General features: G+C 43.3%; 1 protein-coding gene across 2 annotated transcripts; it reads right to left on the reverse strand.

Moving 5' to 3' along the window:
* Window positions 1-3,916: 3,916 nt before the first annotated feature.
* On the reverse strand, window positions 3,917-20,220 carry nes (nestin). 2 transcript variants are annotated; one of them, XM_034697086.1, is made up of 5 exons: window positions 20,060-20,220; window positions 18,182-19,425; window positions 17,112-17,236; window positions 8,492-8,553; window positions 3,917-7,320 (listed from the first exon to the last, which is right to left on the reverse strand). In XM_034697086.1, exons 2-5 carry the CDS (start codon window positions 19,010-19,012, stop codon window positions 4,571-4,573), a joined length of 3,768 nt encoding a protein of 1,255 aa, XP_034552977.1. In that variant the 5' UTR covers window positions 19,013-19,425; window positions 20,060-20,220; the 3' UTR covers window positions 3,917-4,570. The 2 variants fall into 2 exon arrangements, with proteins under 2 accessions (XP_034552977.1, XP_034552978.1); XM_034697087.1 differs by having other exon boundaries at window positions 18,182-20,220.
* Between the last annotated feature and the right edge of the window lie 3,725 nt (window positions 20,221-23,945).

A 23,945-nucleotide genomic window follows, 5' to 3' on the forward strand; every position in this document is an offset into this window, starting at 1 on the left:
TGAAAGAAACCCATTACAGTTCACAATCATTCCATAATTGTTTTAATCACATTTCAAGTCATCAAATTTGTGTCATGACCATAGACAGTATAAATAATGGACGTAGTATCCTTGACGTCACCCATCTGGTCCTGAGCGCTCTTTTGAAGCCAATCGATGGTGGCAGCCATATTGGAAATGAGGAACTCAACCAAGCAGAGTGTGACGTAAAGGGGCGGAGTTTGAGCCTCCTAGCCAACAGCTATGTGTTCCCGACCGGGAGTCACGTCAGTCATGTCCTTATTTGGGCAAAAACTTGTAATCTTAATATCTTCTGAACCGTCACGTTAGAAAAAATTCACCCCCCGTACAGTGTGTGCAGATAGAGAGATTAGCTTCATAGGGCCAAGCCGTTTTTTGAACCAGGCTGTAAACATGTTTATTAATGCTGCAAAGATCGTTTCCAGTGTTTCTGCAGCCTCAAGTGGATTCTAGGTGTATTGCAGTTTCTAACACTTCTGCATAGGCTTCATCGTTTGAGACCGGAGGTTGCCGCTTGGTCATGACGAGCTTTTGGCAGGGACCATGCACAACACAACTGCTGAGCCACAGTTAGCTAGCCATATTGCTGCTGTCGAGCGATTGTGACGTAAAGAGGCGGGGTTTGAGCCTCCTAGCCAACAGCTACAGTTTTCCTGCCTGTCAATCAAGTCAGCTGTGCCTCTCATTGGAAGACTCGTAATCTCAATATCTTTGAAATTGCAGCGCTAGAAAAAAATGTCACCCCCCGTACAGTGTGTGCCAATTGAGATATGAGCTATCCAGACTACACTGGTTTGAACCAGGCTGTAAACATGTTTATTTCTTTGAATTGGTGTGTATGTTTTTAGCACTTCTGCATTGGACTCATATTTTTAGACCGGAGGTTGCTGCTTAGTAGAAACATGGCGGTGCAAGATGGCGGCCTCCGTGGAAGGGGACCCACTCTCTATAAAAGACTTGTTCTAAGTTAACAAAAACAAAACAACTCTTATTTTCAGGTGATTCTCCACTAATTTAAACATACTGCACAGTCTGTTCTCCTAAATGCTGCAAAGTATAACACACTGCACCTTTGACTACTCCTGTCCGTGCTTATGCACCTTTATGTTTGTAATACAAGACTGGTTGTGTAATATATGATATTGCCCTTTTCCAAATTAGAAAATAAAGCATCATTCAACAGAATAAGGGATGACAAATGCAGTAACAAATACCAGGAGAAGGTTTTTCTCAGTTACTTGGCATTTAAGATATGACTTTGTGATGATTGATGAGGCACACCTCCCGTACTATAAACCTCTTTCATAACTCGCGCTACAGTTGCATCCTCAAGGCGAGGTCAAGAACACAGCTGCTTGCTGCTTTCCAGCAACATCCATCTATGTTTCCTTTGGGGTTTCACTGAGGGAAGGCTGTGGAGCTCTGTGTGTGTGTGTGTGTGCCTGGACTTGGCAACATCCCATTTTCACTGACCTCAAAGCAAGGCAGGCTAACAAAGCAGCACAAGCACACGGCCATCCCACGAGACGGCCAAGGAAAGAGAACGAATGAGGGGAACAATGAGTGACCTCACCTCCTCTCCTCCCCCCCTCGCTCCCCTCCCTCCACCCTCCATGTCATTCATTAGTCAGTTTACCAAACAATGATGGCTTTTTTTAAGTGGCTGCTTTCCTTGTCTCTTCCTCAAATCTGCCCAATGAGAGACTCTGTGAGGAAGGAAACCACAGATGGGTGAGTTCCTGGTGAGAAAGCTGGAGAGTGCTGGAATGGTGTTACGGCAGCTGTGTGGCATGGGGCTACTGTTATCTGCCTATTAATAGATGTGTCCCACCAAAAAGGCCAACTACAGAACCACTTGGTATGGTAGGAGGAACTGTGTCCACTCCAAGCAGCAAATAAGGATGAGAAAATAGGTACAGAGGAGGATTAGCTTAAAGTTTTCAAAGCATGAAGATTTTCTAAAAGTTCAAAATCATCAGTCTCCCTTACGTGAAGTTTGTATTTCTATTTATCATCTCCTCTATCCCTCTCTCCAACATGGTCTCAGCAGATGTGTGTCTAACATGAGTCTGGTCCTGCTGGAGGTTTCTGCCTGTTAAAGGAAGTTTGTCCTTGCCACTGTAACTTGCTAAATGCTGCAAAGTGCTCTGCTCATGGTGGATTAAGATGAGTCTTACTCAGATCTGAAAAGCGTCTTGAGATAATGTTTGTTGTGATTTGGCGCTATATAAGTAATGATTGATTGATTGAATAAATAACAGTTTGTAGTACAATAGCTAAGATTCTTTAACAACAGGAACAACAACACTTTCACCATGGATGGAAATTAGTCCTTTAGCTCAGGGGTTCCCAAACTTTTCAGTCCGGGGCCCCCAAAAAAAGTGCCAAAGACTTGTGCCACTCACTGTCCCTCAAAGTGATTTAATGTGACTTCATTTAGCTGGTCTGCAGAAAATGACCCTACCTACATGAGCATGTGTCTGTGTTTCCTGTGCTGTTATGAATGAACCTGCTGCTACTGATGCTTTAGATAATTAACTGTTCACTAACTCTAAACTTAGGAGTCATCTGGAAACAAAGAAAGGCAGAAAACTCATTACATTTTCTATTTTCAAAGTTTTGTTTCAAGTTCAGCTTCTATTTTTGTAGATATTTTTTACTATAATGGGTAAAATGTGCTATTTTAACTTTAAAAAAACCAAAACATTCTGGAAGACATTGCAAGACCCCCCATTTGTGTCTTGCGGGGGTCCCGACCCACACTTAGGGAACCCCTGCTTTAGCTAACCAAGCAGCAAAAACACATGTGCTTGTAGCTAGGCTAATTGAGTAGCTCAATGAAGTATGAAACACATACTACCAGTCAGGGTCCGGGAGGCAGACACCCTCTCCACTTTTAAGAGTAGACTTAAAACTTTCCTTTTTGATAAAGCTTATAGTTAGAGCTGGATCAGGCTTGGACCAGCTTTTGCCATGCTGCTATAGGCCTAGACTGCCGGGGGAACTGGCACACTGACACACTGGGATCCTAGCTCACCCCCTTCCCCCCAACCCCTTCATCACTTACTTTAACTCTGCCTGTCCCATTAAAGTTACTAACCATAGACCTTTCTGGAGTCCCTGAGCTCCATTGTCTCGTAGATTCCTCTGAGCTGCCGTAGACGTCCTCCTGCTGCGGACGATCTGGACTCCAGCTGATACGGACGTGCTGGACTCCAGCGGCAATAGCTTCTACGACTCGTCTCATCACTATCACCTTTCTCTCTTACTCCCCTCTATCTGTCTTTCCAGACCCAACTCAGTCGAGGCATGATGGCTGTCTAACATGAGTCTGGTTCTGCCTGAGGTTTCTGCCTGTTAAAGGAAGTTTTTCCTCACCACTGTAACTAGCTAAATACTGCGATGTGCAATGCTCATGATGGATTAAGGTGGGGTCAGACTGAGTCTTACCCTGTCTTGGTGTTGGGTCTCTGTTCATAATTTGACATAGTGTGGTCTAGACCTCCTATGTTTGTAAAAGCGTCTTGAGATAACGTTTGTTGTGATTTGGCGCTATACAAATAAAGATTGATTGATTGATTGATTAATTACATCCAGGGACAGTGGGAGTCGTGAGTTTTTGGCACCCATATTTTGGGGGTCACAGCCTGAAAAGTTTGGGAACCCATAGAGCAATGATAATGCTTTGATTTTCATAACACTGTAAGAGTTAAGAGAGTTAGAGAAAAGCAAACAATCTGCTATTATAAGTCAAAACTTGACCGTCTAACTTTTAGTTTGGCTAAGAATGGGGATCAGATCAGTCTTGATGGATCTCTTTCAATATTCCCAATATATTTTGAAGTGGTCATTGTGTGAGGTTGCAATCAAGACAACAGTGAAACAGAGACTTTAACCATATGATGAATCTACTTTTTATTTTAGACAGTAAACGTACCGCAGTGAAATCTTTATAGATGGAAATAAAGGGAGTTTAACATGAAATCAAACACATACAAGAGTTGCTTCTCCAACACCTTTAACAACTCTTAATTCTACACGTGCACAACAGAGAGAGACAATTAAACTGTTGTCCGATGAAATGAAATAACTCCACAGCAGAAACACTAGCTGTCAGTTTGATACTCTGTGAAATTGCAGCTCAACAAAAGCAATCCTACTCCCCCTTGTTCACATTGATTTCCATCAGTCAGTGAAATCAGATTAAGCAGCAATCAATGAATCCTTTGACTTTCAAATGACATTCTTTGTTCCATCTTCATGCTGTTCCCTCATGCAGACATGCCAATCCTTCTTCAAACACATGCACCCTGAAAGACTGAAGAGTTTTGAGCAATAAAAACAGAAGATAAAACAGTCAGCCAAATATTAAAGGAAATGAGACAAGCACTAGGAATCTCCATACGGACTTGGCACATCGGTGGTTAGCATCACAGAAGGGTGCACCAAGGCACGACTTTGGTTTTCATATAAAGTGGAGTATACCCTAAGTTTATTATTCCTGTGACTAACATTGATTAGAACTAAAGCTACTTTAACAAACATCTCATTACTTATATTCCACTTCCTCCCCTGATGACCAGGATTCTCCTTCAACGTCAGACTCCTCAGAATGGACAAACTCCCCCTCCACGTTTCTACACAGCGCCTGTTTCATCTCCGGATAGATCTTCTTCTGTTCTGCTTCAGAGCCCAGGGCTTCACGCGAATCAATGTCCACCTTTGAGTTTTTCCTAACCGCATTCGGGCTGTCCAAATCCCCCCAAACCGGGCTGTCAGCATATCCTTGATTCTTATTGGTTTGCTCAGCTGCTTCATTACGGGAATCCTCTGGTTGATAGGTTGCACCGGTCTCCAAGGAGGACATCCAGAAGTCACTCTGTACACCCGAGCTGAAGAAGCCATGGACGCCTTTGTCTTTGCCGTTTGTGTTTGATAGTTCTGTGGAGTCCTTTACCCTGAAGATGTCCTTATCATCTGTTACACTTTCAGGGGACATCTCAACAGGCTCCTCTTGATCTGCCTTACCTCCCTGATCAGAGTCTTCATCAGTGTGATGAAAACTTTCAGCTGACTCAGTCATACTTCCCCACTTCTCTTGACCTTCATTCTGATATCTTACATCAAACGGATTCTTTAGGACATCCCATTCAGTTGTTTCAGGGACCTCTGGATAGTCTGAAACCTCCTTGATTGGAAGTCCTTGAGATGCCTCCACAGATGCAACCTCCTCTGCAACATCCTGCAGGTTTTTCTGATCTGCCTCTCCCAGTGACACATATTCGGGGTCCTTGGAAATGTCCTCCAGATGAGGCATACCTTGGAATTCACTGGAGTCAGTTTGATCTTCTGTTTGATGAGTAGGAGTCACAGAGGAAGTGTTATATTCTTCCCCCTGATCTTTATGTTGAACTGTCTCCTCTGTTTCTTTTTGAAGCCCCACCAGAGACGAATCACTGAAACGTTGGTCCTTGAAAGATTGAGCTGTCATTGAATCGAAAGATGTGATCTCAGTCTCTGCAGAGGAAGGCATGTCCTCTGTTTTATTATCCCCAGTTCCTCCTAGCCAAGTCAGTTCCTCGACAGACTCACTCTTGCTGATCTGCTGCTGTGCAAAGTGAGCACTGTAGCTGTCTGTGGCCAGGTTTTCCAGTTCCTGTTCCACGAGTCGGTCTATCTCTAACTCCTCATCGTAGCTCACATTTGAGGATGTCATGGGTTTGGTGAGTTCCTCTGTTCCTACATCCCAATGCGCCTCGCTGACGTTCCTGAGAATCTCTTCTGCAATCTCTCTGGCTTCTTCACTTACAGGCATATCATGTCCAACAACTCGGCCCTCCTCATGGGTATACCCCAGGTCATAATCCTCATCCAATGCTTCTACTTCCCCTTCCTCACACAGATCTTCCATGGTGCCAAATCTCTTTGACTTCCCTTCTTCCCACGTTCCGGTTCCAGTTCCTGTCTCTCCTACCTTCTTCTCCTGCTCGCCTTCGCTGGACTCGCTCTCGTCCATGTGTGAGGCGTGAGTATTGGCGTCGGTCTCGTCACTCTTGTACCGGATCAGAGGACGGGTATCAGCGAGGGTGTTGTCCTGAGCATAGCTGTCACTCTCCACCTCGGTCTTCCATGATACGGAGACATTCTGAGAATCCTCCTCTTCGTCTTCTTTGTCAAAAAGCAATGCATGCTCGAGGTCTGTTGCGAATTTCTCTCCATCGTCATCTACTTCTGTGTCTATCATTGAAGAAGCACTGTCATGTTGCTGGACATCCACTGCAGTTTCTCTCTTCACACTCTCTTGTTCTCTTGCTGATATGTCCTCCTCTGGCTCGGCATGCTTTAAGTTCTCTTCATTCGTTTTTATGCTGTCATCTTTCAGTTCAACTTTCCTTTCTATCACACTATCCCATGTATCCATTTCTTCTCCATCAGGGTACAACTTATCCTCAACACTCATTGCATTATGTACTTCTGTAGAGCAACTTATGTCATGCCTCATCTCTGCTGCATCCTCCTGCAGGATGCTTTCATCCCCATCTTCATCAGGCTCACATTCAGACACTGGACTGCCTGTTCTGGATTCAAAGGTACGTTCAAGCACCGCCTCGGTTTCAGAATCAGAAGTTTCCTCTTGCAGATGCTCTAATTCTTTGTCAGTGTCCTTTTTTTCTTCCCAAGCTGCAACTGGAGAACACGGCTCTTTCACGTCTTGTTCGTCAGCGTCCACTTCTTCATCAGGTTCATCTGAGAAACCAGAGGACTCCTCTTTCATTCGGACATGGTACGGTGTAAGGTTTGGTGTGTCGAACTGATGCGGACCAACTTCGTCTTTTGAAGGTGGCTCTCTACTGAGGCTAGACTCAACCTGATGTTGGATCACTGACTCAGCAAATGGTCTTTCCTCAGTGTTATTGCTACGACGCTCTTCACCTTCTTTAAGATCTGGTGTATCAATGAAAGCCTCCAGCTCATTCGGAGGTGACAGAGGTTCAGCGTAAGTGACTTTCTCCTGAACTTCCTGTGGTCTGAAATTCTCCACAGCTCCATCTTGCAGTATTCTGGGATAAGGGGTCTCAGATGTTGCAGATTTTACATTATCTTTGTATGCAGATTTCGTGTAAGTCTTCGGTGTTTCAGTGAGGGTGACAGGTTTTCTACTCCAGATTGGGGTTGTGGTTCTGACTGTCTGCCCTGTTCCGGTTCTGCCACGGACAGATGAGAGGGAAGTGGTTTTGTGGCTAACGGGCAGCTGTGTCTTGTAATTCTTTTTAACCCCATGAGGATTGAAAACTGCATCTGTAGAGGACACAAGAGGAGGTCATGAATACACAATGAAGTAGGCTACTGTAAAAAAAAATAAAAGGCTTGTAACTGAGCAATTAAAGCCTCCATTCCATACACCTCCCTCAGCTTCTGTTTCCACTTTACCACTGTAGCTGGCTGTGAATTCATCCATTGTATTGTCACCTTTTCCTAGCAGTCATCAAGAGAATATGTAACAGGTGGTGTCTCTGGTGTACTTGTCTTCAGGGGTTAGATTGAAAAGAAACTGGCTTGGGGCGAATAGTAAATCAATTCCCAGAGCTTTATCTATCTCGCTCTTTACCCCTTTCCAGAAAGGAAGCAACCTTGGGCAATCCCAAAATATGTGCGAGTGGTCACCAAACATTCTACTTTCTCTCCAGCAGTATATTGCAGCTGGGTTATCTTCAAATTTGGAGACAACCAAAGGCGTCCTAAAGAACCTTGTCTTCATCTTCCCATCAAACTCCTTCCACATATTACTATTAATACCCTGATGACATCCAATGCATATTGTTCCCACTCTTCATCCTTAATTATAACATTTAACTCCAGCTCCCATTTAGTTTTGATATAAAAAGTATCGTCTGGTGTATCCAATAACAGATTTCTGTATTTAAGGCTTGATTTTCTGTCTCTTAAATGCTGTGAGTAAAATTAAAATTTGCCATCCTATATCCCAAATGATTCCTTGCAAATCATCCTTTGTAATCTTAACGTGCCAAAGACACTGTGAAGAACCTGCCTCCCACACACATTATTAATATGTTTGCTCTCATTGGAGGTTGGACACTAATGGGGGAGTATTGATCGTCATTTCCTTTCTCCGTTGTCTAAGTTACTGGAAACTAAGCCATATGGCTCAATAACCTTTGGGGACCGCCTGAGGTGGCTTGCATTACAGGACCCAAAGTGCCTTCCTCAGCTCCCTTGGCTAAAATCCCAATCCCAGCAAGACCAGTCAGACTAATATGACAGATTGTTTTCAACATGTCCTCAATTCTGAGGAGCTTTCTCTGAAGTGAAAGTATCCCCTTACAAGGGAAGAGTATTGATGTTGGAAGGAGAGCTGTGATAAAAGAGGGGAATTCTGCAGCAGATTGTGGTTTTAAATGATGGACAAGTGAAGTAATTGACATTGTGAGGATGTATTATTATTTATCACCTGTGATGAAAGTGTTTCCTCGAGAGATATTTCCACTGAAACTCTCAGCATCCAGCAAAGTTCTGCAAAGACAGAGAATAAGAGATGAGCAGGTTAAATACTGGAGTAATGCAAACCAACAAAACCTTGATAATGCAATGAATTGAGTCATAAAAGGGTAAATGGCGACATGACACTGCACACAGCGCAGTGGATGGCGAGAGGAGTGAAGGGCAACTTTTGTTGCTCCTTAGCAGCAGGAACAGGCTGAGGTCTGTTGTTATGGTAATGAAGTAAAGGGCCTGCCATTGAGGAGCCATCTGCAGCGTATAAACCTCCACCATCGATTCCACACACACACACACACACCCTGAGGGAACACTTGTGCACAGCGACACACATGATGACATCAGATATTATGAGCAGCCCATGCAGCACTAATACTACCGTGTCCGTTCACACATGTTGACCACATCAGTCCCCATTCCAACACACACGCTCTTTAATAGCTGCAGTGTGTCTGTGCGTCCTGTCATTGTTAAAATATTACATATGAGGTAGAACAGACATTTTTAAAACAAATATTGAATGTGCAACGACAGTGAAATCTGTCCCCTAGTTTCCTCCCCCCTCCCTCCCCCTCTGCAGTCATTCTAGACTCCCATTGCTCATAAATCGGTATCTTCAGACTGAAGGGCGAGGGTCAATATTTTGAAGAAGAGGGAGAAGGAGAAAGGAGACACCACTATAGAAATGCATAATGGATAAGTTACTCTGTCAAAGGCAACAGAGGCTGCTGTTTCAATAGGCGGTATAGTCCAGACGGCTGCACCCACTGTGGACGGCCCTTAATACGTCTACTCCTGCTAATGGAAATGTGCTGGTCTGTTCCTGAGCAGCAGTCTTCTGGTTTAAACCCATAAACCAGTGTTAAGAGGGAATTCAGCTGGATCATTGTGGGAGATCATCCACTATCTTATATTTGTTATTTTATATTCTATCAGTCATATTGTCAGCAAAAACTCTTACTTAAACAGTTACACAAAGTACCAAGATTTTGAACTTTTTTTTGGTACCACAGCAACAAAAAATGAACTCCTGTGCACCAAAAATGTTTAACTTTGTCATTTTAAATTCAGACAACTCAGTTTTTGTTGTGCTAGTTTTGAAAAAGTCAGTGAAGACAGACCAACATCCTCCTAATTGCCATTACATTTGTTTGGTATTGTCTCTGTGTGAATGCAAACAGCCAAAATGTTCTGCCCAAATTTGTACAGAAATGTTCCCGCCAGCCTCCCAGTAAGATTTCAGCAAAAGTCTGGGTGAGCTGAAGTTCACAGGGTAGCTAGTAATATTTGGGTAAATTCAGCCTAAGTGAACACATAAGGTGATAATGTTGGAACATGCAGCTGGTGCAAAACCAAGGGACTGATATATTAAAGAAAGATGTAGAAGGAGAATCATTCATGTGAGCTCCGCTGTAAGTCTCGTACATCATGCTCGTTTAAAACACATAGGAGCATTTCAGTAAACGAGCAGCCCCTCAAAAAAATGACAGTTCTCCCCATGTTGGATTATGGTGACACCATCTACCGTTCTGCCTCCAAATCTACTCTGCAAAAGCTGGACTCTCTCTATCACTCTGCCATACGTTTCCCCACAAAGGCCCATTTCAGAACTCACCACTGCACTTTATACTCCTCTGTAAACTGGCCATCCTTACACACCCGCCGTGAAATACACTGGTACATGCTCATATACAAAACTCTCCTTGGACTGTCGCCTCTGTATCTATGTAGCCTGTTACAACCTGCACCTGCCACTTACACCACACGCTCAGCCGACCTGATCCTGCTGAAAATCCCCAAAACACATTCAGTCATCGGTCAGTCGTCATTTCAGTCTGCTGTGCCCACAGACTGGAACAATTTACAGAACACTTTAAAACTGGTCCACTACATCTAAAAACCAGCCTTCAGGAACTCTCTCGTGGACTCCCTTAAACTAGTGGTGCAACGGATCATCGTTGATCCGTGATCCGTACGGATGCCTCTCCACGGTTCGGCACGGACGTGGTCCGCGGATCGGTTGATGAAAAAAAAAGGTTGCGCGTCAACTCACTCGTCAAGCGCAGTGGTAGTCATGGCAAGTGAAGGAGCAGAGGAACATTATAACCCTCCTGCATCTTGTAAGTCACATGTGTGGGAGCATTTTGTTTTCCCTGTGAAATACAGTGAATGCTGAATGTGCTTGAGCCACGTTATGAAACTCTGTTGCGCACCCACTAGACCAGAGGCCGTCAATACACGGTCCGCGGGCCGCATCAGGCCGCCTATTTGTGGCCCCCGAACTGTTATTCCTTCACTCTGTGTTTTGGTCGGGTCACCGCGTGTTTACCGGGATTTTTTTCTCCATGTCAACGATACGCAGACAGGCTGTTACTGGGTCACTTACTCGGGGAATCCACAGGATGCGTGTGCGCCGCGTTACGGCTGCGACACGGCTCTGCTCCGTCCCGGGGCTTTCGCCCTGGTCCATAGGATGCGTGTTTGGAGCGGCGCGCACTCCGGAGCAGGAAACTCAAGATCCCTCGAGAACTCCAAAACGCGCGAGAACAACACAGTATAAACTTTTCCTCGTCCATGGTGTCGGATATCTTTTGAGACTGACGTCTGGCCCGATGCCACAGGTTATGACGTAATGTTGAAGAAGTGGTGAAATTTACGATCTTGTGTTTGCACATGGTGTTTATTTTGAAAGTGAGCGGATGTTGCATACGATCCTCGTGCCTGACTTCCGGGATAGTTCGATCATTTCTGTGTGGATTGACGCGTGCTGGGCGCGGGGAGCGGCGAAAATAGACTCCGCAGCGCGCCCTGTGGACTCTAGAGCATTGACTTGAATGGGAACCTATTTGCTGCGACGTGCGCGGCGCAGCCGTAACGTAACGCGACGCATCCTGTGGATCTTGGGCTTTAGAGTCCAATGCTGCGAGTGCAATTTTTAACTTTCACTTTCGTTTATGGAGCAGTTTGCATGTTGGTACTTTGCCAGCTATAGGACCCTAGAATAATACGGTGTTCACAGTTTGCTGCTCAAAGAAAAGTGGACGGTGAAAATCAGCAAATGAAAGAAGAATGGAGTGAAACTTTTGAAGTTCCTCTGCTCCTTCACTTGCCATGCCATGAAATGCAGTGAATGAGGCAGGACTGGGCCCACAGATAGGGTGCTTTGCACATGCTGCACATTTTGAGTTGAATCTTGTTTTTATTTAATGGGCAAAGTGTTTTACAAAATAAATAGAGGGACAAAGTTATATTTGTCTTGTCTTCTTTCTTTTTTTTTTTTTTGATCCGAAAAATGATCCGATCCGTGACTCAAATCCGTGATACGATCCGAACCGTGAGTTTTTTGATTCGTTGCACCCCTACCTTAAACACACCTGCTTTTAATCCTGGACTCCTGCTGCTGCTGTTCGTTGTTTGCTCTGTTCTGTCCTGTCATGTTTAACTTGTCTTTTTATGTTTTACCCTTATGTGTTTGTTTTTGTTATTACTGTTATCCCTGACCCTTTACCCCTCAAAAGCTGTGCCTTTTGCAAGGTCGTCACTGGAAATAAGAATTTGTTCTTAATGACTTACCTGGTTAAAAAGTTTAAAGGTGACATATCATGCAAAATTGACTTTTTAATGGTTCTTTACCTGAAATATGTGTCCCTGGCATGTCTACAAACCCCCCGAGAATGAAAAAAATCCATTCTGCCCCTGTTCTGATTTCTCCACCTTTCTGTAAATGTGTGTGAAACGAGCCGTTTCAGACTTCAGTGTTTTTGTTACGTAACAACAATATCCGGTCTGTCACGGAGTCAGAGCTCGGAGCTTGTTCAGTCCATAGACTGTATAAAATACAACTCAACCCCTCCTCCGTGTTTCATTACCTGCACACATGTGTGCTAACAAGGAGCTTAGGAGGGAGGCATGCTAGTTGTAGGCTGTCTTAATAAACACAAAGGTCGGTTTTACTCCCCACGTCTGCAGATTTGAAGATATAGTGGATGATTTTTATTTGTCATGGATAAGTGCTAGCGCTAATTAGCATAGCCACATAGCTATATGTTCATAGCTGTAGCTGTAGCTGTATACCAAGACACACGTCGACATACTGACAAATAAAACAACAAGAAACACTAAATCTGTGACCAATCCTTCATAAAAGGTCCTGCTGCCTTTCTGGCAGAGGTCGGTTTGACTCCCCACGTCTGCAGATTTGAAGATCTAGTGGATGATTTTTATTTATCATGGATAAGTGCTAGCGCTAGTTAGCATAGCCACATAGCTACATGTTCGTAGCTGTGTACCAAGACACACGTCTACATACTGATAAATAAAACAACAAGAAACACTAAATCTATGGCCAATCGTTCAGAAAGGTCATGCTGCAGGCGCCTCTCCGTCAGGATCAGATTCTGGATCAGATTCAGAGGGTTGAAGTAACGCGATCTCTGAGCAGCCGTGTATATTCAGCCAACATGTAAACATTAGATCAACGTGCTGGACAGCCGAGGCACATCCATTTCCTGAGGGGGCGTGGTCAGAGGGAAAACAGAGTGTTCTGATGAGGAATGAAGAAGAGGACTTTCCAGGCAGACCAAAATCTGATTTCAAAGTGTTTTTTTAAGCATAAACTTTAAAGACATGTTTTGGGGACCTCTTAGACCAATACATATTGATGAAAAAAGCGTGATATGTCCCCTTTAAATAAAAAAAAATGAAACATATCGATACTCGTATCACACAAGTCAGTACAACGATATAGCCTATTGCCATATCAATATTTTGTCCCTTCCCTAATTTACTCATAGCATTGATACGAGTCAAAAACTGTCATCACAGCGTAGGTCTCTGTCACTTCATCCACCATCGTGTTGTAAACATTGCACTTAGGCTTTCACAGCATGCTTTTGATGCCATGTCCTGTTTCCTGAGGCTCACTGAGTAACAGGACATAACTTCCCCCGCACCAACAACCACAACCCCTTCGCCTCACAGGCAAGACTTCAATCTGGAAACTGTCTGCTGCAGAGCTCCTGAAGTTCTACTTGAGTTCTGGTTAGCTGGTTCTGCACGTTAAGGTTTGCCATGTGAGCGAATTACGAACTATTTTCTGTAACTGTTCTAAAGTCAAAGAAAGTTTGAAAGTTGAGGGAAACATAATTTAGTCAGCACCTGAGAAAGTGGAGGTGAGGTGGCTTTTAACAAACTTCAAACATATGTTTCATTACATGCAACATTGAACCCACGCCTGACTGACATCAAACAGCGGAGCGGCTCAGATCCTCCACCTCGGTAAAGTTTTAATGCTTCATCACAGTGTGAAGTAAAGGTGTCTCCTCTAACAAACGATGTGACTGACACTTCATTAAAAACACTATTATGAGAAACACAAGAGCCGAGTTCTGAAACAGAAAGCGTGTCTCTATCAATGCTCCTTTGCTGTCGCATTTTAAATGACATCGATTGAAAATAAAAGCCATGAAATAAATGGCTGTTTTTTTTTTGTTTCGCTTGATCTCAAAACCTTTTGATAAAGCTGGAAGAATAGGATACAGAGCTGACATGTAAGTAGGCAGTTAAAAAACGAAAAAACAAACAACAAACAGCAAAAAAAACTCTGCTTTGAAAAGACTGTAAAGACTAAACATTTCACTCTGTGTGGAAAGACTTTTCATCTACACTTTGGAGACTCTCCTCTGTGATTTTATAGACAACGGATGTTGCAATTTATAATGAAACATGTCACAATTTATAGTTTTACTCCAAACTAGTGGTTAAACTTTCCACTAAAGGGTTAGCAAAACCTTAAAATATGGCCACCATGTTTACTTCCCAAAATCACTGTGCTACGTGTGACGTCTTCGTTGTTGTTCTTCTGCACATGCAGGTCACTTCAGGACAAGTTCATACAAGACTCTGATGCAAGCAAGTGGCAACCACCAGTCTTAAAGGGGACATATCACGCTTTTTTAATCAATATATATTGGTCTAAGAGGTCCCCAAAACATGTCTTTAAAGTTTATGCTCAAAAAAACACTTTGAAATCAGATTTTGGTCTGCCTGAAGATCCCTCTTCTTCAGCAGTCCTCAGAACAGTCTGTTTTCCCTCTGACCACGCCCCCTCAGGAAGTGGGTGTGGCCTCGGCTCTCCAGCACGTTGATCTAATGTTTACATGTTGGCTGAATATACACGGCTGCTCACAGACCCGCGTTACTTCAACCCTCTGAATCTGATCCAGAATCTGATCCTGACGGAGAGGCGCCTGCAGCAGGACCTTTCTGAACGATTGGTCACAGATTTAGTGTTTCTTGTTGTTTTATTTATCAGTATGTAGACGTGTGTCTTGGTACACAGCTACGAACATGTAGCTATGTGGCTATGCTAACTAGCGCTAGCACTTATCCATGACAAATAAAAATCATCCACTAGATCTTCAAATCTGCAGACGTGGGGAGTAAAACCGACCTCTGCCAGAAAGGCAGCAGGACCTTTTATGAAGGATTGGTCACAGATTTAGTGTTTCTTGTTGTTTTATTTGTCAGTATGTAGACGTGTGTCTTGGTACACAGCTACAGCTATGAACATGTAGCTATGTGGCTATGCTAATTAGCGCTAGCACTTATCCATGACAAATAAAAATCATCCACTAGATCTTCAAATCTGCAGACGTGGGGAGTAAAACTGACCTTTGTGTTTATTAAGACAGCCTACAACTAGCATGCCTCCCTCCTAAGCTCCTTGTTAGCACACATGTGTGCAGGGAATGAAAAACGGAGGAGGGATTCAGTATTATTTTATACAGTCTATGGGCTGAACAAGCTCCGAGCTCTGACTCCGTGACAGACCGGATATTGTTGTTACGTAACAAAAACACGGAAGTCTGAAACGGCTCGTTTCACACACATTTACAGAAAGGTGGAGAAATCAGAACAGGGGCAGAATGGATTTTTTTCATTCTCGGGGGGTTTGTAGACATGCCAGGGACACATATTTCAGGTAGAGAACCATTAAAAAGTCCATTTTGCATGATATGTCACCTTTAAAATATGAAGCCCATGCAGAAGTGCTAAAAACTGCAGTTCCTTAAGCGTCCACTAGAGGGTGGCTGCAGAAACACCAGAAACCACATACACACCCATTCAAAGAAGACGATCTTTACAGTAGAAATAAACATGTTTACAGCCTGGTTCAAAAAACTGTTTAGGCCTGAGTAGCTCATTTCTCTATCGGCACACACTGTACAGTACACACTGACTTAATTGACAGGTGGTCACCCTGTAGCTGTTAACGAGGAGGCTCAAACCCCGCCTCTTTACATCACACTAAGCTTGGTGAAAGTTTGGATGAGTTCAGCATTTCCAATATGGCACCCGCTGACGATTGGCTTCAAAACAGATGGTTGCCACGAATGCTACATCCATTATTTATACAGTCTATGAACTCAATAGAGCATTAAAGCTTGCGATGAGAACATAGTGTTAACATTTTCAAGACTCAACTAAACCCAAAACTACTGATTTTAAGTTTAAGAAGAGACAGTTAATTTTATGTCTAATTAGAGAATTAGAGAAGGTTATATTTGTGCTTTTTTTTATCTTTGGTCAGAGACTGTTTCCTCAAAGACCTGTATTATTATGAAGCAAGGCGAAATAAGCTCCAATTAAGCTTTGATCAATTTACATAGACATATGATTAATTCCTTCAGTATTGCTCAGTGACCCTTCTCACAATCCGTGCAGGAGTGGGGCTGACCCTCCTTGAAATTTGATTGAAAACTCCATAATCCTAAGGTATGATTGCCTATTTGCCTTTTCAGAGGTTGGACTATTTGGGATGTGTTAACAGGCTGGTTGTAGCTTTCTTTGTGTTTAACTGTGGCACATTTCCTTTTGTTGGTGCCTTCAGTAAATTATTTAGATGAATATCTTTTTAAGACCTTACAGAATGAAGCCAAGAATATTTATGTGATGCCAATCTATTGTGTCTCTTTTTTTAATCAAAAAAAATTCAAAAGGATAATAACAATTGGGCCACCCAAGTCAAAAAAGTCTGGACGCCCCTGTGCTAAAGAAAATCAGGGACTGTATTAGGCAGGAGTTCCTAAAGTGTGAGTCGTGAGATGCCAGAATGTTTTTTTTTTTTTTAAAGTTATCTAAAGATAGTAAATTTTACCCATTATAGTAAAAAATATTGACACAAATAGTAGCTAACCTTGAAACAAAACCTTGAAAATAGAAAATGTAATGAGTTTTCTGCCTTTCTTTGTTTCTAGATGACTCCTAAGTTTAGGGTTAGTGAACAGTTAATTATCTAAAGCATCAGTAGCAGCAGGTTCATTCATAACACACAGGAAACACAGACACATGCTCATATAGGTAGGGTCATTTTCTGCAGACCAGCTAAATGAAGCCACATTAAATCCCTTTGAGGGACCGTGGGGGTCACGGGTTGAAAAGTTTGGGAACCCCTGGTATAAGGCACTAAGTTATATTTTGTGGGGCTAATCTTGGTTTCTATCAAGCATTTATAAAATACACATAATACCAACAGCACTGTGGTGACCACATTTCCTGATAGTGTAGCGTACCTGTACGTTGCTACCTCCATCCCCAGTGACATCTTTGCCTGCAGCAGGCCTCGGTTCTCCAGGATGATTCCCTCGATGTGCTGGCCCAGCTCTTCTTTCTCCGCCTCCAGGCCTTCCAAATGCTCCTACCAAAACAGGAAGCAGAAAAAGGAAAAGGAAGTGGTTAAAAAAAGGTATGAGAGCATTCTCGTGCCAAAGACTATGGGGTAAAACAAGTAAACAGTCTTTGTGCTTCTGTTAGTCACACTGTGAGGGCAAAACTTGGGCTTGCACTTTATTGCAACAAGGACCAGACTTGAAGAGCCAAGCATCGTCATTACAAGTGCTTAAACTGACTCTTCATCCCTACACTTGACTATGACCCAGAACTAATCCTGTCAGCCCCAACCTTTAAATATTTAGGCTCCAAGCCCCTTCAGACCCAAATGTCTTCATTCCATCAGAATATTGAATGAGCATGATGACTCAGTGAAGCCATGAGGGGACAGACTCATAGATGCTCCTTTCAAAGCTTCAGTGGGATGATTGTCATTTTATTAAAGGGATATTCAACATTCAAGAGATACTGGGGATCTTAAAAATACATGGTCAAGAGAGTGAAAAAGATCAGGTTATTCTGTATTTGATCTTTTATTGGTTTGACCAGTCATGTAATTAAAATGCAATGAGTCAGCAGTAAACTTCATTTTGTCTCTCTGGGCCTCGTCATGCAGATGCCAACCCTCAACTGTTCACTGTGTCTATTTTAGACCAAAGATACTGAGGATTCCACATTTCATGAGCAACACCAGATGACCTTATGAAGGCCTTTCATGGCAGGAGTTCCCCAAAAAGCAATGCATCTTTCAGAAGAGCAACAACTCTGACTGGCATTTCAAGTGAGCCAGACAAAGTCCAGAAGTTCAAAGATTAATTTAAGTGCAGCTATGATGATGAGAAATACCTCCAATACGATACATCATACAAGAAAAGGTCTTGGAGTTTTTTAAGGCACCACTTCAAGGCGCCAAAAATAATTGAGTTAAAGTCAAATGAAGTTTTTAGGTATGCCTAAAAGGCTCTACTCTTACCTGGAGCTCTTGGAGTTCCTGGCTGTAACTTTCCCCCTGTTGGACTGCCGTCTTCTCCAGATGCACTCTGATGTCCTGAGCCGAGGCGATCTCTTTCTCCAGCCCTCGGAGCTTCAGCTGGCTCTCGCTCTTCTCCTGATTAACCTGAGTCAAACGGCCCCTGGCGTGGTTCAGGGACTCCTCCAGCTGAGCCAGCTGCCCCTGATAGGCTTCTGCTGCCTCCTGCCATGCCATGGTGGCTCTCTGGGAGAACTCATGTCCCAGCTCAAGGAGGTTTGGGTTCTGGTTTCTTCTTTGAGCCGATGTGGGTGGCACTGTGGATCTAGAGAGGCTCAGTTTGGCCTCTAAGTGGGCCACATCGTCCTCATGGGTTTGAATCATGTGCATCAGCTCATTCTCAAGCTGACTGACCTTCTCCCTTAGCCAGACTTGTGCCCTATGTTCCTCCTGGAGCTCCTTCCTGCTTTTCTCCAACCTCACCTTGGCCTCCACCTGGGCTTGAGCCTCCCTCTGCCTCTGCAGATCCAGTGCATGGAGCTCCTCAACCATCTTGCCCACTTCAACCTCTGTGTAGACCCTGTCCCTCCAGGCTGCATCCACTTCCAGTCTCCCACGGTGCAGCTCTTCCTCCAGGCCCTTCCTTCTGGTCAAAGCTCCATGACTGCTGCGTCGCAGAGCTTGGATTTCGTTTGCAAGCAATGCATTTTCTTCCTCCAGGTGTTTGACCCGGCTCAGGTAGGTCTCCAAGCGTCGGTTCAAGTTTAGCATCTGGTGCTTCTCCTCGCCCATGTGACTCTGCTGAAAGGTTTTATGCACACTGAAAAGCTCCATGTCAGTGATAGAAAATAGAGAGATTTGGCAGGCTGAGGCCTCACTCAGAGGTACACTAATTATAATTTGGCTTCCAACTGTATCTCTCTGTCCAGGCCGGAGTCTGTGGGGACTTTTTTGTGTGAGTGAGGCTCCTTTGAGGCTCTGGTAGTGTGGCTGCCAGCAAAAAGCTTCCCTTTCATACTAGAGTTAATGAAGGGGCTGGGCACATGGACAGGATGGGAGGAGGGATGGAGAGGGAGGAGACTTAAGGCTGGGGAGGGAGGGGAGAGGAGATGAGAAAGGATGGAGAGGGAGAGAGGAAAGGGGAGATGAGATGGTTCGCTGGAGAGGGAGGGTTGAAAGAGATGAGAAAGGGCAGGGAGAAGTGATGATGTAATCCCCAAGGTTAACTCTTTCACCACTGGTACTTTCTGGAAAGAATCAATAGAGATGCAAGGGTGAAAGATCCTACTATTGATGCATAATGTCTAAATATTGTATTATTTTGTATTTTGATGCTTTGACCAAGTTGTTTCTGCTGATATAGCCTTTGAATCCAAGTGTTGAAGACATCAGAGTCCAACCTACACAATTTAATTGAGAGACTGAAATTTGTCCAGCATCACAGCAGCTCCATTTAAAGCACAGAAGACAAGCTATAAAGATACATCAATAAGAAACAACATTTCAAACATCAAACAACATATTTAGAGGCTTTCAACATACTTCTGATCTTGGATTAAGCTCCATATTCAATATTAGAGTTGACTAGTGTACAAAAGAGTGCTTCAGTCTGACCTTATTAAAACGTGGGACACTGCATCTCAATGGTTTTTAATCACTGTTTGAACGACAACGTTTTGAGCCGGTCTTAATTTGTTTTCATTGTACGTTGATTCATAGAGTCTCTGAACGGGCTGACCTACACCCTTTGAATAGGTTTCATCTGGTGAAGTTTAGACTTCAAATCAACACATGCACCATGTGGTGTTACATTACTGTAGGATGCTCAGAATCACAGCGTCCTACAGTACACAAAAACAACACAAGAATTTGTCTACTTACCTCAGAAGATCTTAGTCGGCGGAGGAAATAAATTCTTTGTTTGGTCTTTTTGCAGAATTTTGTTGACACTGATAGTCAGAAATGACTAAAAGAAACATTAAAAGCCATGGCATTGTCACAGTTATCACCTGCCACACCTGCTCAGCCTCTCAGCCCACTACATTTCCACTCCCCTTTGTTTACCTGAACCACACTCTCCTCATTAAGCCAACACAAATCACCTGTTTCTCATTACCTGCTGCCAGTATTTAAGTCCCGGTTTCAGCTCACTCAGTGCCAGATTGTTCTCACTGCAAATGCAAGACTCTCCAGCACTTTTCCTCGGACTGATCTCCCGGTTTCGACCCTGCCTGTCCCTGACCTTCCTTCCTCGTTTCTGCCCTGGTAACTACCTCAGCCTTCTGTCCCCGACCAAGAGATTTGCCTGCTCCTCGTCTGTTTCCAGCCTGATCCTCCACACAGCGAAACCAGCTTCAAGACTGTTACCTGCTGTTTCCTCCGGGCTCCAGTGTGCTGCTTTTGGGTTCACCCTCACACCCGTAACAGGCATAGGTACAAAGAAGGAAAGAAATATATCCCTTACCATAACTTGTTCTTGGAAGCAATAAACTTTGGGACTAATAGATGTCTTTGATGTAAAATTAAGTCGTTCAGGCCATGAGATGTATTTCAAGTAACATTTAATGCATGCTTCTACATAAGTTACAAAGAATTGTATCTGAACTGTGCTGAACTTTTTGAAAGTTAGTTATATTTTTTGGCATTTACGCCTTTAATGTATAGGAAAGCTGAAGAGAGACAGGAAATGTGGGGCGTAGAGAGTGGCGGAGGATATGCAGTAACTGATCGAGGCTGGAATCTGACCTGAGACCTCTGCAACGAGGGCTATGGCCTCTGTATATTGGGCGCGTGCTTAGACCGCTAGGCCAACGGCGCCCCAGTTAGTTTAGGATTTAACACGATAATGCAAATGTGAACTTTTGCAGATAATGACATAACATCATCAGAACCAAACTCCTCAGCATCCTCGACAACCTGAAGTATCTGTGGAGTCAAAGGAACAGGTTACCAAACAGAACTGTTAGCGACAATGATGAAACTATCTTAAAAGTCTCAGAGTGGCATCATCTTAAGACTGAGTAGTTTATAATATAACTGATTTAATATTTAAGTAACAAAAAAGAATATTAAAAAAACTCACAGACCACCATACATTCAATCCACTTAAAGGGGACATATCAGGCTTTTTTCATCAACATATATTAGTCTAAGAGGTCCCCAAAACATGTCTTTAAAGTTTATGCTCAAAAAAACACTTTGAATTAAGATTTTGGTCTGCCTGAAAAACCCTCTTCTTCAGCAGTCCTCAGAACAGTCTGTTTTCCCTCTGACCACGCCCCCTCCGGAAGTGGATGTGCCTCGGCTCTCCAGCACGTTGATCTAATGTTTACATGTCGGCTGAATATACACGGCTGCTCACAGACCCGCGTTACTTCAACCCTCTGAATCTGATCCAGAATCTGATCCTGACGGAGAGGCGCCTGCAGCAGGACCTTTCTGAACCATTGGTCATAGATTTAGTGTTTCTTGTTGTTTTATTTGTCAGTATGTAGACGTGTGTCTTGGTACACAGCTACCAACATGTAGCTATGTGGCTATGCTAACTAGCACTAGCACTTATCCATGATAAATAAAAATCATCCACTAGATCTTCAAATCTGCAGACGTGGGGAGTCAAACCGACCTCTGCCAGAAAGGCAGCGGGACCTTTTATGAAGGATTGGTCACAGATTCTGTGTTTCTTGTTGTTTTATTTGTCAGTATGTCGACGTGTGTCTTGGTACACAGCTACAGCTACAGCTACAGCTATGAACATATAGCTATGTGGCTATGCTAATTAGCGCTAGCACTTATCCATGACAAATAAAAATCATCCACTAGATCTTCAAATCTGCAGACGTGGGGAGTAAAACCGACCTTTGTGTTTATTAAGACAGCCTACAACTAGCATGCCTCCCTCCTAAGCTCCTTGTTAGCACACATGTGTGCAGGGAATGAAAAACAGAGGAGGGGCTGAGTTGTATTTTATACAGTCTATGGGCTGAACAAGCTCCGAGCTCTGACTTCCTGTTACAGACCGGATATTGTTGTTACGTAACAAAAACACGGAAGTCTGAAACGGCTCGTTTTAGACACATTTACAGAAAGGTGGAGAAATCAAAACAGGGGCAGAATGGATTTTTTTCATTCTCGGGGGGTTTGTAGACAGGGACACATATTTCAGGTAAAGAACCATTAAAAAGTCAATTTTGCATGATATGTCACCTTTAAAGTGCACCAAGGAGGTCGTCTTATATGTTTCATCTACTACAAGGGCGTCAAAGAGGGTGCTTCTGCAGAGTTTTTCATTCAGACAGTTTTTGAACTGCATGCTTGGGTTCCTTGAGATGCAAATGAAAATTGTTTTACTTCTCCAGCTCCATCTAGTGATAGTCTTTTTGCACTGCAACTTCTTGTAAGGTGGTCTTGAAAAAAGGAGATCTTCACTCTGAGTTCATGATGAAACTGAAGAAAATCATAAGTCAAGTATCAATTTCTTCCTTTTTAACTTGTGTTTGCTTTGATATCTGCCATCAGTCACTGTTGGTCAGAGGTTATAGGAAGTTCAAAGGTTATTTGGGGAATACATCAACTAGACTTACTTGTTACTCCCAGGTCTTTAATTACAACCAGTATTTACCAACCTTAACTGCTTTTGTGGAAATCCAAGTTCTATAGTCATTCCAGCCTTTTCAAGACCAAAATCTAGACTTGCCAGTGAGGTCTGCATCACAACTGAAAGTTTTTCACGTGGGAGAGGGCTTAGAGTAATCAGTCCAGTTGCTATATTTTTCATCTCTTCTGTATCCGTCTTTATTCCTATTCTTCTTTGTTCCTCCTTTTCAAATTCGATTCCAGAGAAATTGAGCCAATCCTGTAAACAAGTGAGATAGATAGATACATTTATTGACCTCTCTTTTATTCTCCAATTAAAATAATTAGCTATTCATAATAACCAATGTAAAGGCAAAAAAAATGTTTAAATAAATATGTAGCTGTTATCTATGGTCGAGTAACAATGTATCAGACACTTTTCGGCTATATTGGGGAAATCAATTGATAAAAAAGATTACTTACATTCTTCAGCTATGTGAAGGTTGTCGACCGGGATAGGGAGGGAAAATTTAACCTCCACCCGTAATCCACACACGGTCACTTCGAGCTATTGTTGGAGGACCTCTCTGAATGCCTGGTCCTCGCGTGTTCGTTTGATGAAGAAAATAGGAGGAGGTATTGAAGTTTCAAAAATCAGCTTTATTCTAAACACCAGTAGAAATTGCAAAGTGTACAGAGCTCTGGGTCTGACTATCGTGTCCCTGATCAACAACAGTGCTGTTCAGTTCGCGAAGTCTGAACTAACTACTTTTTCCCTGACCCAGTATTTATTAACACATAGGATGAATTTGAATTGTGCATGATTTGAGGGCGTTGCCTCCCCCTCATTGGCCCGAGGCGCGTCCACGTCATCCTCGTTCTGACTCCCATCATACTCCTCCAGGCCTGAGAAGTTGTCCTGAAACGTGACAGTTAGCGCACACACATTCCTGTCTACCCTCAAGGATAACGTTCTCTCATCATTCACCAATGCACATCAGCTACGTGTGGTCTGCCACCTGCCCCCCTTAATTTCTGGGATACTGAACCTATGTCTGCTGATGCATGGAATTCTCCCAAGGCCCTGGCTCCTGTTTTTGGCTACATTACGTCTTACTTTTGATATGTCGTTGTGACTACGACCTTCAGGTCCTTCTTGTTGTTATGGTTTTCCGCTATCAGACATGCAGTC

Source organism: Notolabrus celidotus, chromosome 12 (assembly GCF_009762535.1).
Source record: "Notolabrus celidotus isolate fNotCel1 chromosome 12, fNotCel1.pri, whole genome shotgun sequence".
Lineage (NCBI taxonomy): Eukaryota > Metazoa > Chordata > Actinopteri > Labriformes > Labridae > Notolabrus > Notolabrus celidotus.

Bases quoted from the DNA above. Each gene is read 5' to 3' on its own strand.
- nes (XM_034697086.1), bottom strand. From the start codon at position 19,012: ATGGAGCTTTTCAGTGTGCATAAAACCTTTCAGCAGAGTCACATGGGC. The intron at 8,554-17,111 runs GTACGCTACACT...CTGTCTTTGCAG, and splicing joins ATGGAGGTAGCAACGTACAG to AACTTTGCTGGATGCTGAGA. The intron at 7,321-8,491 runs GTGATAAATAAT...TGTCCTCTACAG, and splicing joins AGGAAACACTTTCATCACAG to ATGCAGTTTTCAATCCTCAT.